This window comes from Salmo salar, chromosome ssa24 (assembly GCF_905237065.1).
Source record: "Salmo salar chromosome ssa24, Ssal_v3.1, whole genome shotgun sequence".
Classification (NCBI taxonomy): Eukaryota; Metazoa; Chordata; class Actinopteri; order Salmoniformes; family Salmonidae; genus Salmo; species Salmo salar.
The window spans coordinates 8850251-8868473 of NC_059465.1; the positions used below are offsets into that span (position 1 = coordinate 8850251).

Here is an 18223-nt window from a genome sequence, read left to right on the forward strand (position 1 = left end):
GAGGAGCTTTGGGAGGAGGGGCTCATTTTAAAGGCTGGAATGAAATCAATGTTGTTTCCATGTGCTTTATGTGTTTGGTACCATTCCATTTATTCCATTCCAGCCGTTACAATGAGCTCATCCTCCTATAGCTTCTCCTACCAGCCTCCTCTGCCACGTTTAGCAAAGACGTGAACCCTGTTCTCCCTTACGCTGTGGGAAATTTGGGCCTGATGTTTTCTACCATAAAAAAGCAATGTTCTGAAGTACTCCATGAAGAAAAAGATTACTCATTGTTGTTTCAATCATACAGTACACACTGCATTCGGAAAGTATTCAGACCCCTTGACTTTTTCCACATTTTGTTATGTTACAGCCTTATTCTAAACTTCATTACATAATTTTTTCCTCATTAATCTACACACAATACCCCATAATGACAAAGCGAAAACAGGTTTTTAGAAATTTTTGCTATAACAAATACAAAACTGAAATGTACATAAGTATTCAGACCCTTTGCTTTGAGACTTGAAATTGAGCTCAGGTGCATCCTGTTTCCATTCATCATCCTTAAGATGACTTACCTGTGGTAAGTTCAATTGATTGGACATGATTTGGAAAGGCACACACCTGTCTATATAAACCAAGCTATGAGGTCGAAGGAATTGTCTGTAGAGCTCTGAGACAGGATTGTGTCGAGGCACAGATCTGGGGAAGGGTACCAAAACATTTTCTGCAGCATTGAAGGTCCACAAGAGCCCAGAGGCCTCCATCAGTCTTAAATGAAGCAGTTTGGAACCACCCAGACTCTTTCTAGAGCTGGCTGCTTGGCTAAACTGAGCAATCGGGGGAGATGGGCCTTGCTTCAGGGAGGTGACAAAGAACCCGATGGTCTCTCTGACAGAGCTCCAGAGTTCCTCTGTGGAGATGGGAGAACCTTCCAGAAGGACAGCCATCTCTGCAGCACTCCATCAATCAGGCCTTTATGGTAGAGTGGCAAGACGGAAGCCACTCCTCAGTAAAAGGCACATGACAGCCCGCTTTGAGTTTGACAAAAGGCACCTAAAGACTCTCAGACCATGAGAAACAAGATTCTCTGGTCTGATGAAACCAAGATTGAACTCTTTGGCCTGAATGCCAAGCGTCACGACTGGAGGAAACCTGGCACCATCCCTACAGTGAAGCATGGTTGTGGCAGCATCAAGCTGTGGGGATGTTTTTTAGCGGTAGGGACTGGGAGACTAGTCAGGATCGAGGGAAAGATGAACGGAGCAAAGTACAGAGCGATTCTTGATGAACACCTGCTCCAGAGCGCTCAGGACCTCAGACTGGGGCGAAGGTTCACCTTCCAACAGGACAACAACCCTAAGCACACAGCCAATACATCACAGGAGTGGCTATGGGACAAGTCTCCTTGAGTGGCCCAGCCAGAGCCCGGACTTGAACCCGATCGAACATCTCTTGTGAGACCTGAAAATAGCTGTGCAGCAACGCTCCCCATCCAACCTGACAGAGCTTGAGAGGATCTGCAGAGAAGAATGGGAGAAACTCCCCAAATACAGGTGTGCCAAGCTTATAGCGTCATACCCAAGAAGACTCAAGTCTGTAATCGCTGTCAAAGGTGCTTCAGCAAAGTACTGAGTAAAGCATCTGAATACTTATGTAAATGTGATATTTCTTAAAACCTGTTTTTGCTGTGTCATTATGGGGTATTGTGTGTAGACTGATGAGGGGAATAAAAAAAAAATCTATTTTAGATTAAGGCTGTAATGTACATTTTTTGGGGAAAAGGTCAAGGGGTCTGAATACTTTCCAAATGCACTGTATATCCAGAATGACACTGTAAGAGTAAAAAGGTGTTATTCGCAACCACATTTTTATTGCGAATCTGTGGTTTAATAGACAGGTATGAGCAGTCAAGAATCCAGTTGATTAATGTTTATTTTCCTGTGGGTTTGAACAATCACAATAACATACATACATATTAGTCTCTAAGGTACAATTTATCCAGAATGAAATTAAAACACAAAAATACAGAACGACAGCTCAAATTCACAGGAGGCTGCTGAGGGGAGGACGGCTCATAATAATGGCCGAAACGGAGCAAATGGAATGGCATCAAACACATGGAAACCGTGCGTTTGATGTATTTGATACTATTCCACTAATTCCGCTCCAGCCATTACCATGAGCCTGTCCTCCTAAATTAAGGTGCCACCAACCTCCTGTGCTCAAATTACTCTGTGTCAATAGCAACTGTTCTTGCCAATCTATTTTGTTAGATGCTTGGTCATATGCTAAGTACTACTACTCATAACATTACTTCTCTCAAAAAGGTCAGATATGAACCCCCGAGTTGCCTTATTGCTATTATAAATTGGTTACCAACGTAATTAGAGCAGTAAAAATAAATGTTTTGTCATACCCGTGGTATACGGTCTGATATACCGCAGCTGTCAGCCAATCAGCACTCTGGGCTCGAACCAGCCAGTTTATAATTACTCTGTGTTGAGTCGTGCATAAGAACAGCCCTTAGCTGTGGTATAGTGGCCATATATCACACCCCCCCCCCATGCCTTATTGCTTAATTATATACTGGGTGGTTCGAGCCCTGAATGCTGATTGGCTGACAGCCGTTGAATATCAGATCGTATACCACGGGTATGACAAAGCATTTCTTTTTACTGTTCTAATTACGTTGGTAACCAGTTAATGAAAGCAATAAGGTACTCCGTGTTGCGTCCTGCATAGAAAGCCCTTAGCCATATATCACACCTCCTCAGGCCTTATTGCTTGAAAATAAACAATCAAACAAAAACTAAACACGTGAAGGAAAATTATATCCTTATGACATCTACATTTTAGTCATTTAGCTGACGCTATTATCCAGAGCGACTCACAGTGAGTGCATCGCAATGGTACCCCGTGGGAATCAAACACACAATCCTGGCTTTGCAAGGGCTCTACCAACTGAGCCACATAGGACATCAATTCATCTTTGAGATTTTTCATGTATTAAAAAGCTCTACATAAATTAAATCTATTATTATTTTGTCTCAAGTTAATGAGATCCTGTATTGCGTAATAAGCCAGTTGAAAGTCATGGGTTCCCCTTTCACTTGTAACCATATCCATTATGACTGAACTGGCAGAAGATGGGGACGGTGAAACACATGCAAATGAACTGCAAACAAGAGCAAAAACATGTTTTGGATACATAGTCAGTACATTCTAACTCAGACCAAAGTACATACAGACTAAGGAAGAGGAAACAGGCTGGTGGTAATCATAAAAAGTGTGACTACTTGTATTTCTATAGTAATTCTATTCCTACGCTGGTAATCACATTGACCCAATTTAGAAAAGATGTAGGTGATGTTTACTGTACCTGTAGAATGAAAAGGGAGACGACACCTGCTCCAGTGCTTAGAAAGTTCCTCGCAAACCAGTTCCTGAGCTTCAAATGGCAGCCCTGAAAGAGACAGAGGTCATATGGCTGTGGTTGTTCTTGATACTTCTTTGATGAAAAATCTGCATCCAAAATGACACCCTATTCCCTCTTATAGTGCACTACACATGTCCAGGGCCCATAGGGCTCTGGTCAAAAGCAGTGCACAATATAGGGAATAGGGTACCTTTTGGGATGTTGACAGAGAAACAAGCACACCTCCTGCCAGTTAGGTTGGGGGATGATGTTACAGGGGTTTTTGGTACAACAGGAGAGGGGCACGTTACCCTCCCAGTCTGCCACGCCGTGGACCCCACAGCACCTGAACTGAACACAGCAAAGCCACTGGGTTACCACCCTGTAACAACATTGTCCAGGCAAGCAGAATGGAGAAATGTGCTGGAATGTTATTGAGGTCTAGGTACAGCTTGTATTATGTATACAGTGCGATACGTATGAATTTAGCGTTACACCTACTGAATACTCACAATATGCTGGACAACATCAAAGTCCTCTTTAATGGTTAAGTTCCCCTCTGATGTAGAATTCTTGTATGTCTCCAAGCTACGCATCAGGTCTTTCTCAAAGAAAGTGTCAATCTGTATTGCAAACAGGTCACATGTTCACATGACTTCTACTAGCCTCACTACACTTTATTTAGTCAATAGAAGTCAGAACGGACAGCAGAGAACCCTTTGAGATGTTTCTTACCTCCCTCTCATACACCAGAAACACACAGGCCATGGCCAGCTCCACCAGCATCAAGATAAACAGCAGGATGAAAAACTGCAATCACAACGGATCCCGGATTACTCATAGACCACGGACGCGTCCCAAATGGCACCTTTAGAGTGCACCACTTTTGACCGGGGGCTATAGAGCGCCATTTGGGACACAGACCTATTGTGGTCCCTGACGAATGACCTAATAAAAATAAATAAAGAACATGTGTGCAGACTCACAGTGATGAGCATACAGCGGTTTTCCTTCAGGGCCCCCATGATTCCCAGGAAACAGACACACGTCACGATGGTACCCGTGACTATCAGGGTGTTGGCAGGGTAGATGGGCCAGAAGGATGTGATGAGGGAGCCAAATCTAGAGTGCATCATCTGGAACTCTCCAAAACCCACGATGAAGGCACCACACAACTGGAAGACACAAGTGTAAAAGGCTTACTTTGGGGTCAAAAATGGGGAATACATGATCCTGTAGATCTCTCAAATTGTTGATACGAAAATGTATGAATTTGAGGAAAATGTTTAAATAACTTAGTAAAATCATTTGTTTTAACGACAGTATAGTATCGGAATAAAGAAAGCATAAAAAGCATCATGAATAAAGTGATGTTTATGCTTTTATCCCCTCTACAGGCTGAGTTTGATATTACAGATGTCGCCACGTTTTAGAGACCATAAAGAGTTCATAACAACCTACCCAGCAGATGAAGTTGAGGAAGGTGACCAAACCTTTCAAGCAGTTCACACAAGGACGATTCATATTTCCTTATGGCGATGATCCCATCAAACTGAAGAAAAACACACAATTCAATATCATGTTGAACCATTAATGCTTACCGTTCATTTGATTGATAACAGGATGGGGGAGGAGCTAAAGGGTGCAAATGTCACCAGCCAGACCGCATTCAAAACCACGTCTGAGGATTTCACCATTTTCCAAACGAAACACCTGACAAGCACTCTTTCAAAGAAGACTACCTCGAAAATCAATTAAGGCTCAATAACATTTTAATCGATGGAATTGAGAACGTAAAGACTGAAGCTTGGCATGACACAGAATTCAAGGCCAATAAACCCCTGGCAGATCAACTCAAACTGGGCCCTAAACCCATCGAGATGGAGAGGGCACATATGAATGGGAATTTCTTCCCCGATGGACAGCCCAGAACCCCCCCCCCATGTGACTCAGCTATAGTCCACTGATTTGACACACACACTCATACACACCACACCCATATTTACTCTACTTTGTTCATGTGTTTCACCTAACCACATGACCCAAACAAAACACATTGCTTTAAATGTCATAACCCCCTGAAGTCTTCAGTGGTGTTATGTGGACTGTGTCAATGTGCGTTTCATAGGAAGTGCACCCCAACTGACAAAACTAACACAAATGTATGGTTGTATTGGACATGTAAGGCATGAACTATATTTAACCTTTATTTAACTAGACAAGTCAGTTAAGAACACATTCTTATTTCTAATGACGGCCTACCAAAAGGCAAAAGACCTCCTGCATGGACGGGGGCCTGGGATTAAAAAAATAAAATAAATACAATATAAATATAAGACAAAACAGACATCACAACAAGAGAGACAACACAACACTACATAAAGAGAGACACAAGACAACAACATAGCAAGGCAGCAACACATGACAACACAGCATGGTAGCAACACAACATAACAACAACATGGTAGCAACACAACATAGTGGCAGCACAAAACATGGTACAAACATTATTGGGCACAGTCAACAGCACAAGGGTCAAGAAGGTAGAGACAACAATACATCACACAAAGCAGCCACAACAGTCAGTAAGAGTGTCCATGATTGAGTCTTTAAATGAAGAGATTGAGATGAAACTGTCCAGTGTCAGTGTTTGTTGCAACTCGTTCGAGTCGCTAGCTGCAGCGAACTGAAAAGAGGAGCGACCCAGGGATGTGTGTGCTTTGGGGACCTTTAACAGAATGTGACTGGCAGAACGGGTGTTGTATGTGGAGGATGAGGGCTGCAGTAGATATCTCAGATAGGGGGGAGTGAGGCCTAAGAGGGTTTTATAAATAAGCATCAACCAGTTGGTTTTGCGACAGGTATACAAAGATGATCAGTTTACAGAGGAGTATAGAGTACAGTGATGTGTCCTATAAGGAGCATTGGTGGCAAATCTGATGGCCGAATGGTAAAGAACATCTAGCCGCTCGAGAGCACCCTTACCTGTCGATCTATAAATGATGTCTCTGTAATCTAACATGGGTAGGATGGTCATCTGAATCAGGGTTAGTTTGGCAGCTGGTGTGAAAGAGGAGCGATTACGATAGACAAGTCTAGATTTAACTTTAGCTTGCAGCTTTGATATGTGCTGAGAGAAGGACAGTGCACCATCTAGCCATACTCCCAAGTTCTTGTATGAGGTGACTACCTCAAGCTCTAAACCATCAGAGGTAGTAATAACACCTGTGGGAAGAGGGGCATTCTTCTTACCAAACCACATGACCTTTGTTTTGGAGGTGTTCAGAACAAGGTTAAGGGTAGAGAAAGCTTGTTGGACAATACGAAAGCTTTGTTGTAGAGCATTTAACACAACATCCGGGGAGGGGCCAGCTGAGTATAAGACTGTATCATCTGCATATAAATGGATGAGAGAGCTTCCTACTGCCTGAGCTATGTTGATGTAAATTGAGAAGAGCGTGGGGCCTAGGAGTGAGCCTTGGGGTACTCCCTTGGTGACAGGCAGTGGCTGAGACAGCAGATTTTCTTACTTTATACACTGCACTCTTTGAGAGAGGTAGTTAGCAAACCAGGCCAACAACCCCTCAGAGACACCAATACTCCTTAGCTGGCCCACAAGAATGGAATGGTCTACCCAATCAAAAGCTTTGGCCAAGTCAATAAAAATAGCAGCACAATATTGCTTAGAATCAAGGTCAATGGTGACATCATTGAGGACCTTTAAGGTTGCAGTGACACATCCATAAGCTGAGCGGAAACCAGATTGCATACCCAAGAGAATACTATAGACATCAAGAAAGCCAGTCAGTTGATTATTGACAAGTTTTTCCAACACTTTTGATAAACAGAGCAAAATAGAAATAGGCCTATAATGGTTAGGATCAGTTCGATCTCCCCCGTTAAATAAAGGACTAACCGTTGCTGCCTTCCAAGCAATAGGAACCTCCCCAGAAAGGAGAGACAGGTTAAAAAGGTTGGAGATAGGCATGGCGATGATAGGGGCAGCCACCTCAATGAAGAAAGTTTCATTGAGTCCGAGCTCCTTTAGCACCTCGGACTCAGTGACCGGCTGCAGGGAGAAACTTTGTAGCGGGGCAGGGGGAAAAGAGGGAGAAGCATCGGGGATAGTCACATTAGAATGGGTGGGAGATGAGGAAATGTTGGACAGGGCAAGGAGGCATAGCGGAGTCAGATAGGTAAAAAAGTGGTAATTGGATGCCTCTATCCACCACCCGATTCTGACATTGGTAGTTTCATTGTTATCCTTGCATGAACCTTGGATTTGATTCGTAATGAAGATAAAATGTGTTTTCTATTTGGTTATTACAACATAAATGTATTTAAAAGTGAGAAGCACTCACTGACATCTGACCGTTTGAATACTTTATACTCCAGATATCTGTATCCCCTCATCTATAAGCCCACAAGAGAGACCAGTACATCTGCCAGCCTTATTGATACTATTTGTATAAAGTCTTTGAATAATGTGGTATACTTTATATAGGTATACTTTATACTGACATTTTCTGAACACTTCTCATTGGCAACTTGAAATAAACAGATGGGAATGATTGGTAGCATTAAATGTAGAATATTTAACTAAAGTAATTGTAAGTGCTTTAAGTTGATTAATGATATTTCATGGGAAAATGTTTATAATCAGGCCGATGTAGAGTCTGCTTACCAGACTTTTCACACATCTTTCAACTCTGTATTTCACCACTGATTTCCCTTTTTGGGGGGATAGATCAGCTTTAATTTTGCAGGTAGATTGTAGCTTCCATCAATGTAATTGTCTGCATAATTTCCAGTCCCCTAAATATATATAAATATATATAAATATATTATATATATAATGCTCAAAAAAATTAAGGGAACACTAAAATAACACATCCCAGATCTGAATGAATGAAATAATCTTATTAAATACTTTTTTCTTTACATAGTTGAATGTGCTGACAACAAAATCACACAAAAATAATCAAGGGAAATGCAATTTATCAACCAATGGAGGTCTGGATTTGGAGTCACACTCAAAATTAAAGTGGAAAATCACACTACAGGCTGATCCAACTTTGATGTAATGTCCTTAAAACAAGTCAAAATGAGGCTCAGTAGTGTGTGTGGCCTCCACGTGCCTGTATGACCTCCCTACAACGCCTGGGCATGCTCCTGATGAGGTGGCGGATGGTCTCCTGAGGGATCTCCTCCCAGACCTGGACTAAAGCATCCGCCAACTCCTGGACAGTCTGTGGTGCAACGTGGCGTTGGTGGATGGAGCGAGACATGATGTCCCAGATGTGCTCAATTGGATTCAGGTCTGGGGAACGGGCGGGCCAGTCCATAGCATCAATGCCTTCCTCTTGCAGGAACTGCTGACACACTCCAGCCACATGAGGTCTAGCATTGTCTTGCATTAGGAGGAATCCAGGGCCAACCGCACCAGCATATGGTCTCACAAGGGGTCTGAGGATCTCATCTCGGTACCTAATGGCAGTCAGGCTACCTCTGGCGAGCACATGGAGGGCTGTGCGGCCCCCCAAAGAAATGCCACCCCACACCATGACTGACCCACCGCCAAACCGGTCATGCTGGAGGATGTTGCAGGCAGCAGAACGTTCTCCACGGCGTCTCCAGACTCTGTCACGTCTGTCACGTGCTCAGTGTGAACCTGCTTTCATCTGTGAAGAGCACAGGGCGCCAATGGCGAATTTGTCAATCTTGATGTTCTCTGGCAAATGCCAAACGTCCTGCACGGTGTTGGGCTGTAAGCTCAACCCCCACCTGTGGACGTCGGGCCCTCATACCACCCTCATGGAGTCTGTTTCTGACCGTTTGAGCAGACACATGCACATTTGTGGCCTGCTGGAGGTCATTTTGCAGGGCTCTGGCAGTGCTCCTCCTGCTCCTCCTTGCACAAAGGCGGAGGTAGTGGTCCTGCTGCTGGGTTGTTGCCCTCCTACGGACTCCTCCACGTCTCCTGATGTACTGGCCTGTCTCCTGGTAGCGCCTCCATGCTCTGGACACTACGCTGACAGACACATCAAACCTTCTTGCCACAGCTCGCATTGATGTGCCATCCTGGATGAGCTGCACTACCTGAGCCACTTGTGTGGGTTGTAGACTCCGTCTCATGCTACCACTAGAGTGAAAGCACCGCCAGCATTCAAAAGTGACCAAAACATCAGCCAGGAAGCATAGGAACTGAGAAGTGGTCTGTGGTCCCCACCTGCAGAACCACTCCTTTATTGGGGGTGTCTTGCTAATTGCCTATAATTTCCACCTGTTGTCTATTCCATTTGCAGCAGCATGTGACATTTATTGTCAATCAGTGTTGCTTCCTAAGTGAACAGTTTGATTTCACAGAAGTGTGATTGACTTGGAGTTACATTGTGTTGTTTAAGTGTTCCCTTTATTTTTTTGAGCAGTGTATATATATTTGTTTTTAAATATATACAGTACCAGTCAAAAGTTTGGGCACACCTACTCATTCAAGGTTTTTCTTTATTTTTACTATTTCCTACATTGTAGAATAATAGCGAAGACTTTAAAACTATGAAATAACACATATAGAATCATGTATTTATCTAAAAAGTTAACAAATCATAATATATTTTAGATTTGAGATTCTTCAAAGTAGCCACCCTTTGCCTTGATGACAGCTTTGCACACTCTTGGCATTCTCTCAACCAGCTTCATGAGGTAGTAACCTGGAATGCATTTCAATGAACAAGTGTGCCTTGTTAAAAGTTAATTTGGGGAATTTCCTTCCTTCTTAATGTGTTTGTGGTAATCAGTTGTGTTGTGACAAGGTAGGGGTGGTATACAGAAGATAGCCCTATTTGGTAAAAGACCAAGTCCATATCATGGCAAGAACAGCTCAAATAAGCAAAGAGAAATGACAGTCCATCATTACTTTAAGACATGAATGTCAGTCAATGCGGAAAATTTCAAGAACTTTGAAAGTTTCTTCAAGTGCAGTTGCAAAAACCATCAAGCACTATGATAAAACTGGCTCTCATGAGGACCGGCACAGGAAAGGAAGACCCAGAGTTACCTCTGCTGCAGAGGATAAGTTCATTAGAGTTACCAGCCTCAGAAATTGCAGCCCAAATAAATGCTTCACAGAGTTCAGGTAACAGACACATCTCGACATCATCTGTTCAGAGGAGACTGCGTGAATCAAGCTTTCATGGTTGAAATTCTGCAAAGAAACCACTACTAAAGGACACCAATAAGAAGAAGAGACTTGCTTGGCCAAGAAACACAACCAATGGACATTAGACCGGTGGAAATCTGTCCTTTGGTTGGATGAGTCCAAATTTGAGTCCCACAGTGATGCATGAAGGAGGTGTGATGGTGCTTTACTGGTGACATTGTTGGTGATTTATTTAGAATTCAAGGCACACTCGGGCTGAGGTGCGTCTCTGCAGGCTCCGGACTGTGGGCCGTCTCTGCAGGCTCCGGACTGTGGGCCGTCTCTGCAGGCTCCGGACTGTGGGCCGTCTCTGCAGGCTCCGGACTGTGGGCCGTCTCTGCAGGCTCCGGACTGTGGGCCGTCTCTGCAGGCTCCGGACTGTGGGCCGTCTCTGCAGGCTCCGGACTGTGGGCCGTCTCTGCAGGCTCCGGACTGTGGGCCGTCTCTGCAGGCTCCAGACTGTAGGACGTCGCCGGAAGCACTGGACGGGGAACTGTCGCCGGAAGCTCTGGACGGGGAACTGTCGCCGGAAGCTCTGGACGGGGAACTGTCGCCGGAAGCTCTGGACGGGGAACTGTCGCCGGAAGCTCTGGACGGGGAACTGTCGCCGGAAGCTCTGGACGGGGACTATGCACTGAAGGCCTGATGCATGGGGCTGGCTTAGGAGGCGCCAGACTAGTAACCCGCACCACAGGGCTAGTGCGAGGAGCAGGAACAGGACATACTGGGCTGGGCAGGTGCACTGGAGACCTGATGCGTGGGGCTGGCTTTGGAGGCGCCAGACTATTGACACGCACCTCAGGGCTAGTGCGAGGAGCAGGAACAGGACATACTGGACTGGGCAGGCGCACTAGAGGCCTGATGCGTGGGGCTGGCTTTGGAGGCGCCAAAACAGTAACACGCACCAAATAGCTAGTGCGAGGAGCAGGAACAGGATACACTGGGTCTTGAAGACGCACTGGCGGTCTGGAGCACACAGCCTGCACAACCCGTCCTGGCTGAGTTGTCACTGTAGCCCTGCACGGGCGGAGTGCTGGCACAGGGCGAACTGGGCTGTGCTGAGGAATGATGGCTGCTGTGCGTAGAGCAGGAGACGCACTGGTGGCCAGATATGCTGAGCAGACATACTTCTTCCTGGCTGGATGCCCACTCCAGCACGGCACTTGCGGGGGGCTGGTATCGACCGCACCGGACTGTGCGTGCGGATGGGCGAGACCGCGCGCACTTCCGCATAGCACGGTGCTCTCCACGCCAAACGCTCCCCATAATAAGCACGAGGAGTTGGCTCAGGTCTATTGCCTGACTTACCCCAACTCCCCATGTGCCCCCCTCCAAAAATGTTTTGGGGCTGCCTCCTCACCTCCTGAAATGGAGGATATAATGCCTCATACCTCCGTCGTTCTGCCTTTGCTGCCTCCAATTCCTCCTTCGGTCGCCGGTACTCCCCAGCCTGCCTCCAAGGTTCCTTTCCATCTAATATTTCCTTCCATGTCCACGACTCCAAGTAGCTCTCCTGCTGCTCCTTCCTCCGCTGCTTGGTCCTTCTTTGGTGGGTGGTTCTGTCACGTTCGTCGTAAGGAGTGGACCAAAATGCAGCGGGTATATTGATCATCTTCTTATTTATTGAAGGAAAAACACTTAAACAAAAACAAACAACGAAAACAGTCCAATAAGGTGCACAGACTATAGCGGAAACAACCACCCACCAACACAAGTGAAAACAAACACAACTAAATATGGCCTCCAATTAGACAACAACAACAACCAGCTGCCTCTGGAGGTCATTGACAAAACTAACATAGAAATAGAAAAGCTAGATAAACACATAGCAATAGATAACCTAGAACATAAACCAAAAACCCCGAAACACACAAAACAAACACCCCCCTGCCACGCCCTGACCAAACAACAATAACAAATAACCCCTTTTACTGGTCAGGACGTGACAGTAAACTAATGAACAACAACACTTAGGTGTATACACACTATATACATTTTACAGACACAATGTATTTTACAATAGTTATATTTTGTTTGTTTTTAGTCCTTCCTCTGCCCTTCTTTTATTTTATTTGCCATATATTTTTAACTGTGCTGTTTCACAAAAGTTCTGAACCTACATACATTTCACAGACACAGATCATTTTACATTTGTTATCTTGTTGTTATTAGTCCCACCCTTCAACTCCATTCAACTCCTCCCATCTATCTCTTAACACCATCCATATTGGATTTCTTTTTGCCATATATTTTTCAACAGTGCTGTGATGCTTCACAAAGGTTCTGAACCTTTCTATTCTCCTAGTTTCTACAGATTGTAAATTAAAGATAAACATTTTTGCTAAAAGTATTATTATATTATTGATCGATTGACTATGACTTTTCAAATCACCCACTATTGCTATCTGCAGCGTTAGCTCCAGGTAAATGTTGAAATTCTTCAGCCATTTCTGGACCTGTGACCAAAAACAAGCTACATATGGACAGTACCAAAATAAATAATCTAATGACTATGTCTCTTCGCAGCAAAATCTGCAGAGCTGGGAAGATTGTATCCCCCATATATATAACATTCTATTAGAATTTTGTATAATAATTCAAATTGAAAAATTATAAATTTTGAATTTGGCGTCGTTTTGCATATCAGTTCATAAACCATGTGCCATGGAATTGGTACATCGAAACTATTTTTCAATCTATATAGCACAGCTGTCAATTTTTTGGTCCTTATATGAAACTGGTATATATTTTTATTTATCACAATTTTCTTTAACCAATTTTGGTCTTTAATGCAGGGCCGACATACAAATTCCTTACTTTTCCCCCCTTCCACTTGCCTCAATTTTTGTGGTAATGCTGCAATTAGTTGGTTATAATTTTGGGTAGAGCAGACACTTCCATATATTTTTGTTAGCTGCATGTGTGACATAACTCCACCAGTCCTATTCATGATATTGTTTACAAAGATTATACCTTTTTTTATTAATCAAAAAAATCATTTCTATTTAATCAATTTGTGTATTTGAGTTTAACCACAATATTTGTATTATTTGTTCAGGCTTTTCCTTAGTTAAACCACATAAGAGAGGCGCAGAAGGGTTCTGGAAACATTTACATCCGATCCTCATAAAAAAAATCTTCATAAAAAAAAAAAATTGTTGTAGAAAAGGTTTCTCACAAATCCCTCTCCCTTGAAATCTGCAAATTACTAAAAGTATAATGACAAATTTACACACCTACTTCAGATATCCCCCAAAATATATTTTACTAACAAATTCCAAGAATCCTTAAATAATATAAATTCTACTTGGAAAATCATGAATTAACTGCAACTATCCCATCTCAATGTATTGTTGGAAATAAGACCTACAGTGATCCTGATGTTATTTCATGTCAATTTAATAAGCTTTTTGTGAATGTGGGTTCCTCTGTCAAAGAAAATTGAAAACTGATGGAAATCTCTTGGATTACATTTCCCTTCTCCGTTTCAATTTGATCCTCCTGATGTAATGGAGGTTTAAAGGTAATTGGTAACTTAAAGATATCAGCTGCAAGTCATGATGAGATTGGTGCCTCTTTGGTGAAATCAGTTTCTTCCTCGATCACTGAGCCTCTAACGTATACCTTCACCAAATCTATGCAAACTGGTACGGTTCCTACAGATTTGAAAATTGCCAAAGGTTTATAAATCTGTGGATCCAAGATCTTTGACAAATTATCACCCAATATCTGTACCACCATGTTTTTTTTTAAATCATAGAAAAACATGGTGTATAAGAGAATGTTGAAACATTTAAATCAACACTATTCTATATGAGCACCAATATGGTTTTCGCAAAAACTACTCCACAGATATGGCTCTTTTGCAACTTGTGGATAAAATATTTACAGCCCTTAACAACAATGAAAGGAAAAGGAAAGGAATGGGGGATACCTAGTCAGTTGTACAACTGAATGCATTCAACTGAAAATGTGTCTTCCACATTTAACCCAACCCCTCTGAATCAGATACATTCTTGGCATCTTTTTAGATGTATCCAAAGCGTTTGACACGATTGATCATGAAATATTACTTTCTAAATTGCATTATTATGGTTTTCATGAATATACATATAATTGGTTATATAGTTATGTTTATGATAGAGAACAATTTGTTTATGCAAACGGCTGTGCATCTACCATGGCCAAGATATCCTGTGGCGTCCCACAGGGTTCAATAATTTAACCTTTGTTATTCCAAATCTATATCAATGACCTTGCTGCTGTGTCTTCTACCGTACTTCCCATTCGCTTTGCTGATGATACCAATTTGATTTTAACACACAAGAATTTTGATTCACTAAATAATGAAGCCAACTCTGGCATGGCCAAATTTTCTGAATGGTTCAGGATAAAACAAATTACCTTTCAACTTTAAAATATCCAACTTTATTGTATTCAATAGTAAGAATAATAAAGTATTGTAAAAAGTGAGCCAGAATCTCAACTGATGGGAATGAAATGGAACAAGTCACATGCACTAGATTCTTTGGAGTTCTAATTGATGAAAAGTTATCCTGGAAAGATCATATAAATAAATGTCTGCAGCAAAGTGATAATCTGTTGGTATCATCAGAAAGATTAGTGGTTTGGTTCATAAGGCTTGCTTCCTAACTCTATACTACAGCTTAATTGACCCATATCTCATTTACTGTAATATTGTCTGGGCCAGTACATAAAACTCCTACCTACACAAATTACTCGTACAAAATAAATTTGCAAGACTAGCCACCTCTAATTACTTAGCTCCATCTGCACCTTTGTTTAAGATACTCAATATCTTGTCTATGAAAATCAAATCATATTTGTCACATGTACAACCGTACTGTGAAACGCTTACTTACAAGCCCTTAACCAACAATGCAGTTCAAGAAATAGAGTTAATAAAATATTTACTAAATGAACTAAAGTAAAAAATCGAATCAATCAAAAAGTAACACAATAAATGTACATAACAATAACGAGGTTATATACAGGGGGTACCGGTACCGAGTCAATGTACAGGTTAGTTGAAGTAATTTGTAATGTGACTATGCATAGATAATAAACAGAGAGTAGCAGCAGTGTAACAACAAAGGGGGGTTAATGTAATAGTCCGGGTGGCCATTTGATTAGTTGTTCAGCAGTCTAATGGCTTGGGGGTAGAAGCTGTTAAGCCTTTTGGTCCTAGACTTGGTGCTCCGGTACCACTTGCCGTGCGGTAGCAGAGAGAACAGTCTATGACTTGGGTGACTGGGATTTCCTCGGACACCGCCTAGTATATATGTCCTGGATGTCAGGAAGCTTCGCCCCAGTGATGTACTGGGCCGTACGCACTAGCCTCTGTAGTGCCTTTAAGGTCAGATGCCGAGCAGTTGCCATACTAGGCGGTGATGCAGCTGGTTAGGATGCTCTCGATGGTGCAGGTTGTTGTCCTGGGACCACTTTGCCTGGTCTCTGACCTCCTCCCTATCGGCTGTCTCATCGTTGTTGGTGATCAGGCCTACCACTGTTGTGTCGTCAGCAAACTTAATGATGGTGTTGGAGTCGTGCTTGGCCACGCAGTCATGGGTGAAGTGGGACTACAGGAGGGGACTAAGCACACGCCCCTGAGGGGCCCCAGTGTTAAGGATCAGCGTGGCAGATGTGTTGTTGCCTACCCTTACCACCTGGGGGGCGGCCCGTCAGGAAGTCCAGGATCCAGTTGCAGAGGGAGATGTTCAATCCCAGGGTCCTTAGCTCCCTCAATAACTTGATGACATGAATGTACGCCAATTATGAATTTTAATTTACAAATACTCGTACCTCCCAGGACAGTTTACCTAAATCATTCAAAGGATTCTTCCAAGTTTATTTTGAAATCCATCTATATAACACAGTCTTGTGATAACCTTCACCCTCCACACTGCCGCACCTCACATAGTCAATTCTCTATCAGATACATAGGTACCATACTCTGGAATTCTTATCTTCACATTGCCAAAACCTCATCATCCCTCAATAACTTCAAGCGAACACTGGGGGTCAGCCTGATGAACAAAACTACTCAGTAATCTCCTCCATATAGCCCAACTCTCACACACACATTTAAACAAAGCATATACTTTTTTTGTGATTGCTGATCGGTTAATTTGTACATTTATGATTAGTGGGTTTTGGTATCTGTTTTAAAGCTTTTTTCATTTTTGTTCTTTTGTATTGTATACTGTTTTTTTGTAGTGTGGTTTTTATATAATCCCTTGGGCTTCCAACCACACCTGCAAAAATATATATTATTGTTGTTTATGACTTATTTTCTTCGGTGCAAATAAATGAAACAGGATACAAAATGTCTAATCCCGCTTTAGAGTAGGAAAGCAGTTGATTCAAGTGACCATGACTACTCCTCATGTCTGATGGTTGAAGTGTTGACAAGACAGCACTGTTTGGTATGACTACACTGAGCACGGTGCCTGACCTATCCAAACATGTTATAGCCCCACTCCTATGCAAAGTATTGTTCCAAGCACATTTTCTATTTCATTTAACATTTAAATTGCCATTGAGACTTCCAATTCATTGATGGATTTACCATTACAGAGCAATGACTAACAAAGACACATTTTCAGAGCTTGTTGCAGTTTTCTTTTAAAGTCTAGATATACTTTGTACAATAAGATATTTTTCATCTACTTCAAATCTAAATAATTGTGCTGATTTTAAATAACCTAACTTTTAAACATCTCAGTAAATTCTACAGTAAATATATATAGATTTTTTTAAATCACCGAAGAGGACACAGTACCTTACAAACAACGTGATCAAAGGTAATCCACAATATTCCCTCAGTTAAAACAGCAGATATAACACCTGTGTACCATTGGTGTTACACTGAACCTTCTGGGTGTTGACAGGTAAGGGCTGGAGCCTGGTGGCATAAGAGTGAAAAAAATGTCTCAAAAGGGAACACTGCGGTTAGCAGACTGACACCGAAGTGTACTACCTGACAGTAGAGCCCGCCCCACTATACACAGCGTCAAAATGTTTAAAGTTACAACAAGTAAATGCCAGAACAATTAATAATGAATAGACTGTATGCAAATACTGTAGATGGCAAGAACCTGCCTTTTCTATACATTTACAGAGTTTGAGTGGACTGGAAGGAGTCCCTTTCACCTGATCATCTATTGGACGCCAGATGATCTCCGCACGGCAATCAAACAGGCTAAGTGTCAGTGTAGAGACAAAGTAGAGTCGCAATTCAACGGCTCAGACACGAGAGGTATGTGGCAGGGTCTACAGTCAATCACGGACTATAAAAGAAAAACCAGCACCGTCGCGGACCAGGATGTCTTGCTCCCAGACAGACTAAACAACTACTTTGCTCGCTTTGAGGACAATACAGTGCCACTGACACGGCCCGCTACCAAAACCTACTGGCTCTCCTTCACTGCAGCCGACGTGAGCAAAACATTTAAACGTGTTAACCCTCGCAAGGTTGCAGGTCCAGACGGCATCCCCAGCCGCGTCCTCAGAGCATGCGCAGACCAGCTGGCTGGTGTGTTTACGGACATATTCAATCAATTCTTATCCCAGTCTGCTGTCCCCACATGCTTCAAGAGGGC

At 42.8% G+C, this 18223-nt stretch overlaps 1 protein-coding gene across 2 annotated transcripts; it reads right to left on the reverse strand.

Annotated features, from left to right (window-relative positions):
- Positions 1 to 1902: 1902 nt before the first annotated feature.
- LOC106585137 (leukocyte surface antigen CD53) lies at positions 1903 to 18029 on the reverse strand. Of its 2 annotated transcripts, XM_014171005.2 has the most exons (9): positions 17775 to 18029; positions 17404 to 17526; positions 4865 to 4955; positions 4390 to 4578; positions 4139 to 4213; positions 3916 to 4026; positions 3647 to 3754; positions 3368 to 3451; positions 1903 to 3163 (listed from the first exon to the last, which is right to left on the reverse strand). In XM_014171005.2, the coding sequence occupies exons 3-9, from the start codon at positions 4925 to 4927 to the stop codon at positions 3095 to 3097; spliced, it is 699 nt and encodes a 232-aa protein (XP_014026480.1). In that variant the 5' UTR covers positions 4928 to 4955; positions 17404 to 17526; positions 17775 to 18029; the 3' UTR covers positions 1903 to 3094. The 2 variants fall into 2 exon arrangements, with proteins under 2 accessions (XP_014026480.1, XP_045563053.1); XM_045707097.1 differs by lacking the exon at positions 17775 to 18029 and having other exon boundaries at positions 17404 to 17627.
- Between the last annotated feature and the right edge of the window lie 194 nt (positions 18030 to 18223).

Coding starts and splice junctions, on each gene's coding strand:
- LOC106585137 (XM_014171005.2), bottom strand. CDS start 4,927: ATGAATCGTCCTTGTGTGAACTGCTTGAAAGGTTTGGTCACCTTCCTC. Junction 3,755..3,915: donor TTGATGTTGTCCAGCATATT/GTGAGTATTCAG, acceptor TGCTGTGTTCAG/TTCAGGTGCTGTGGGGTCCA. Junction 3,164..3,367: donor TCTCCCTTTTCATTCTACAG/GTACAGTAAACA, acceptor TCTTGTTTGCAG/TTCATTTGCATGTGTTTCAC.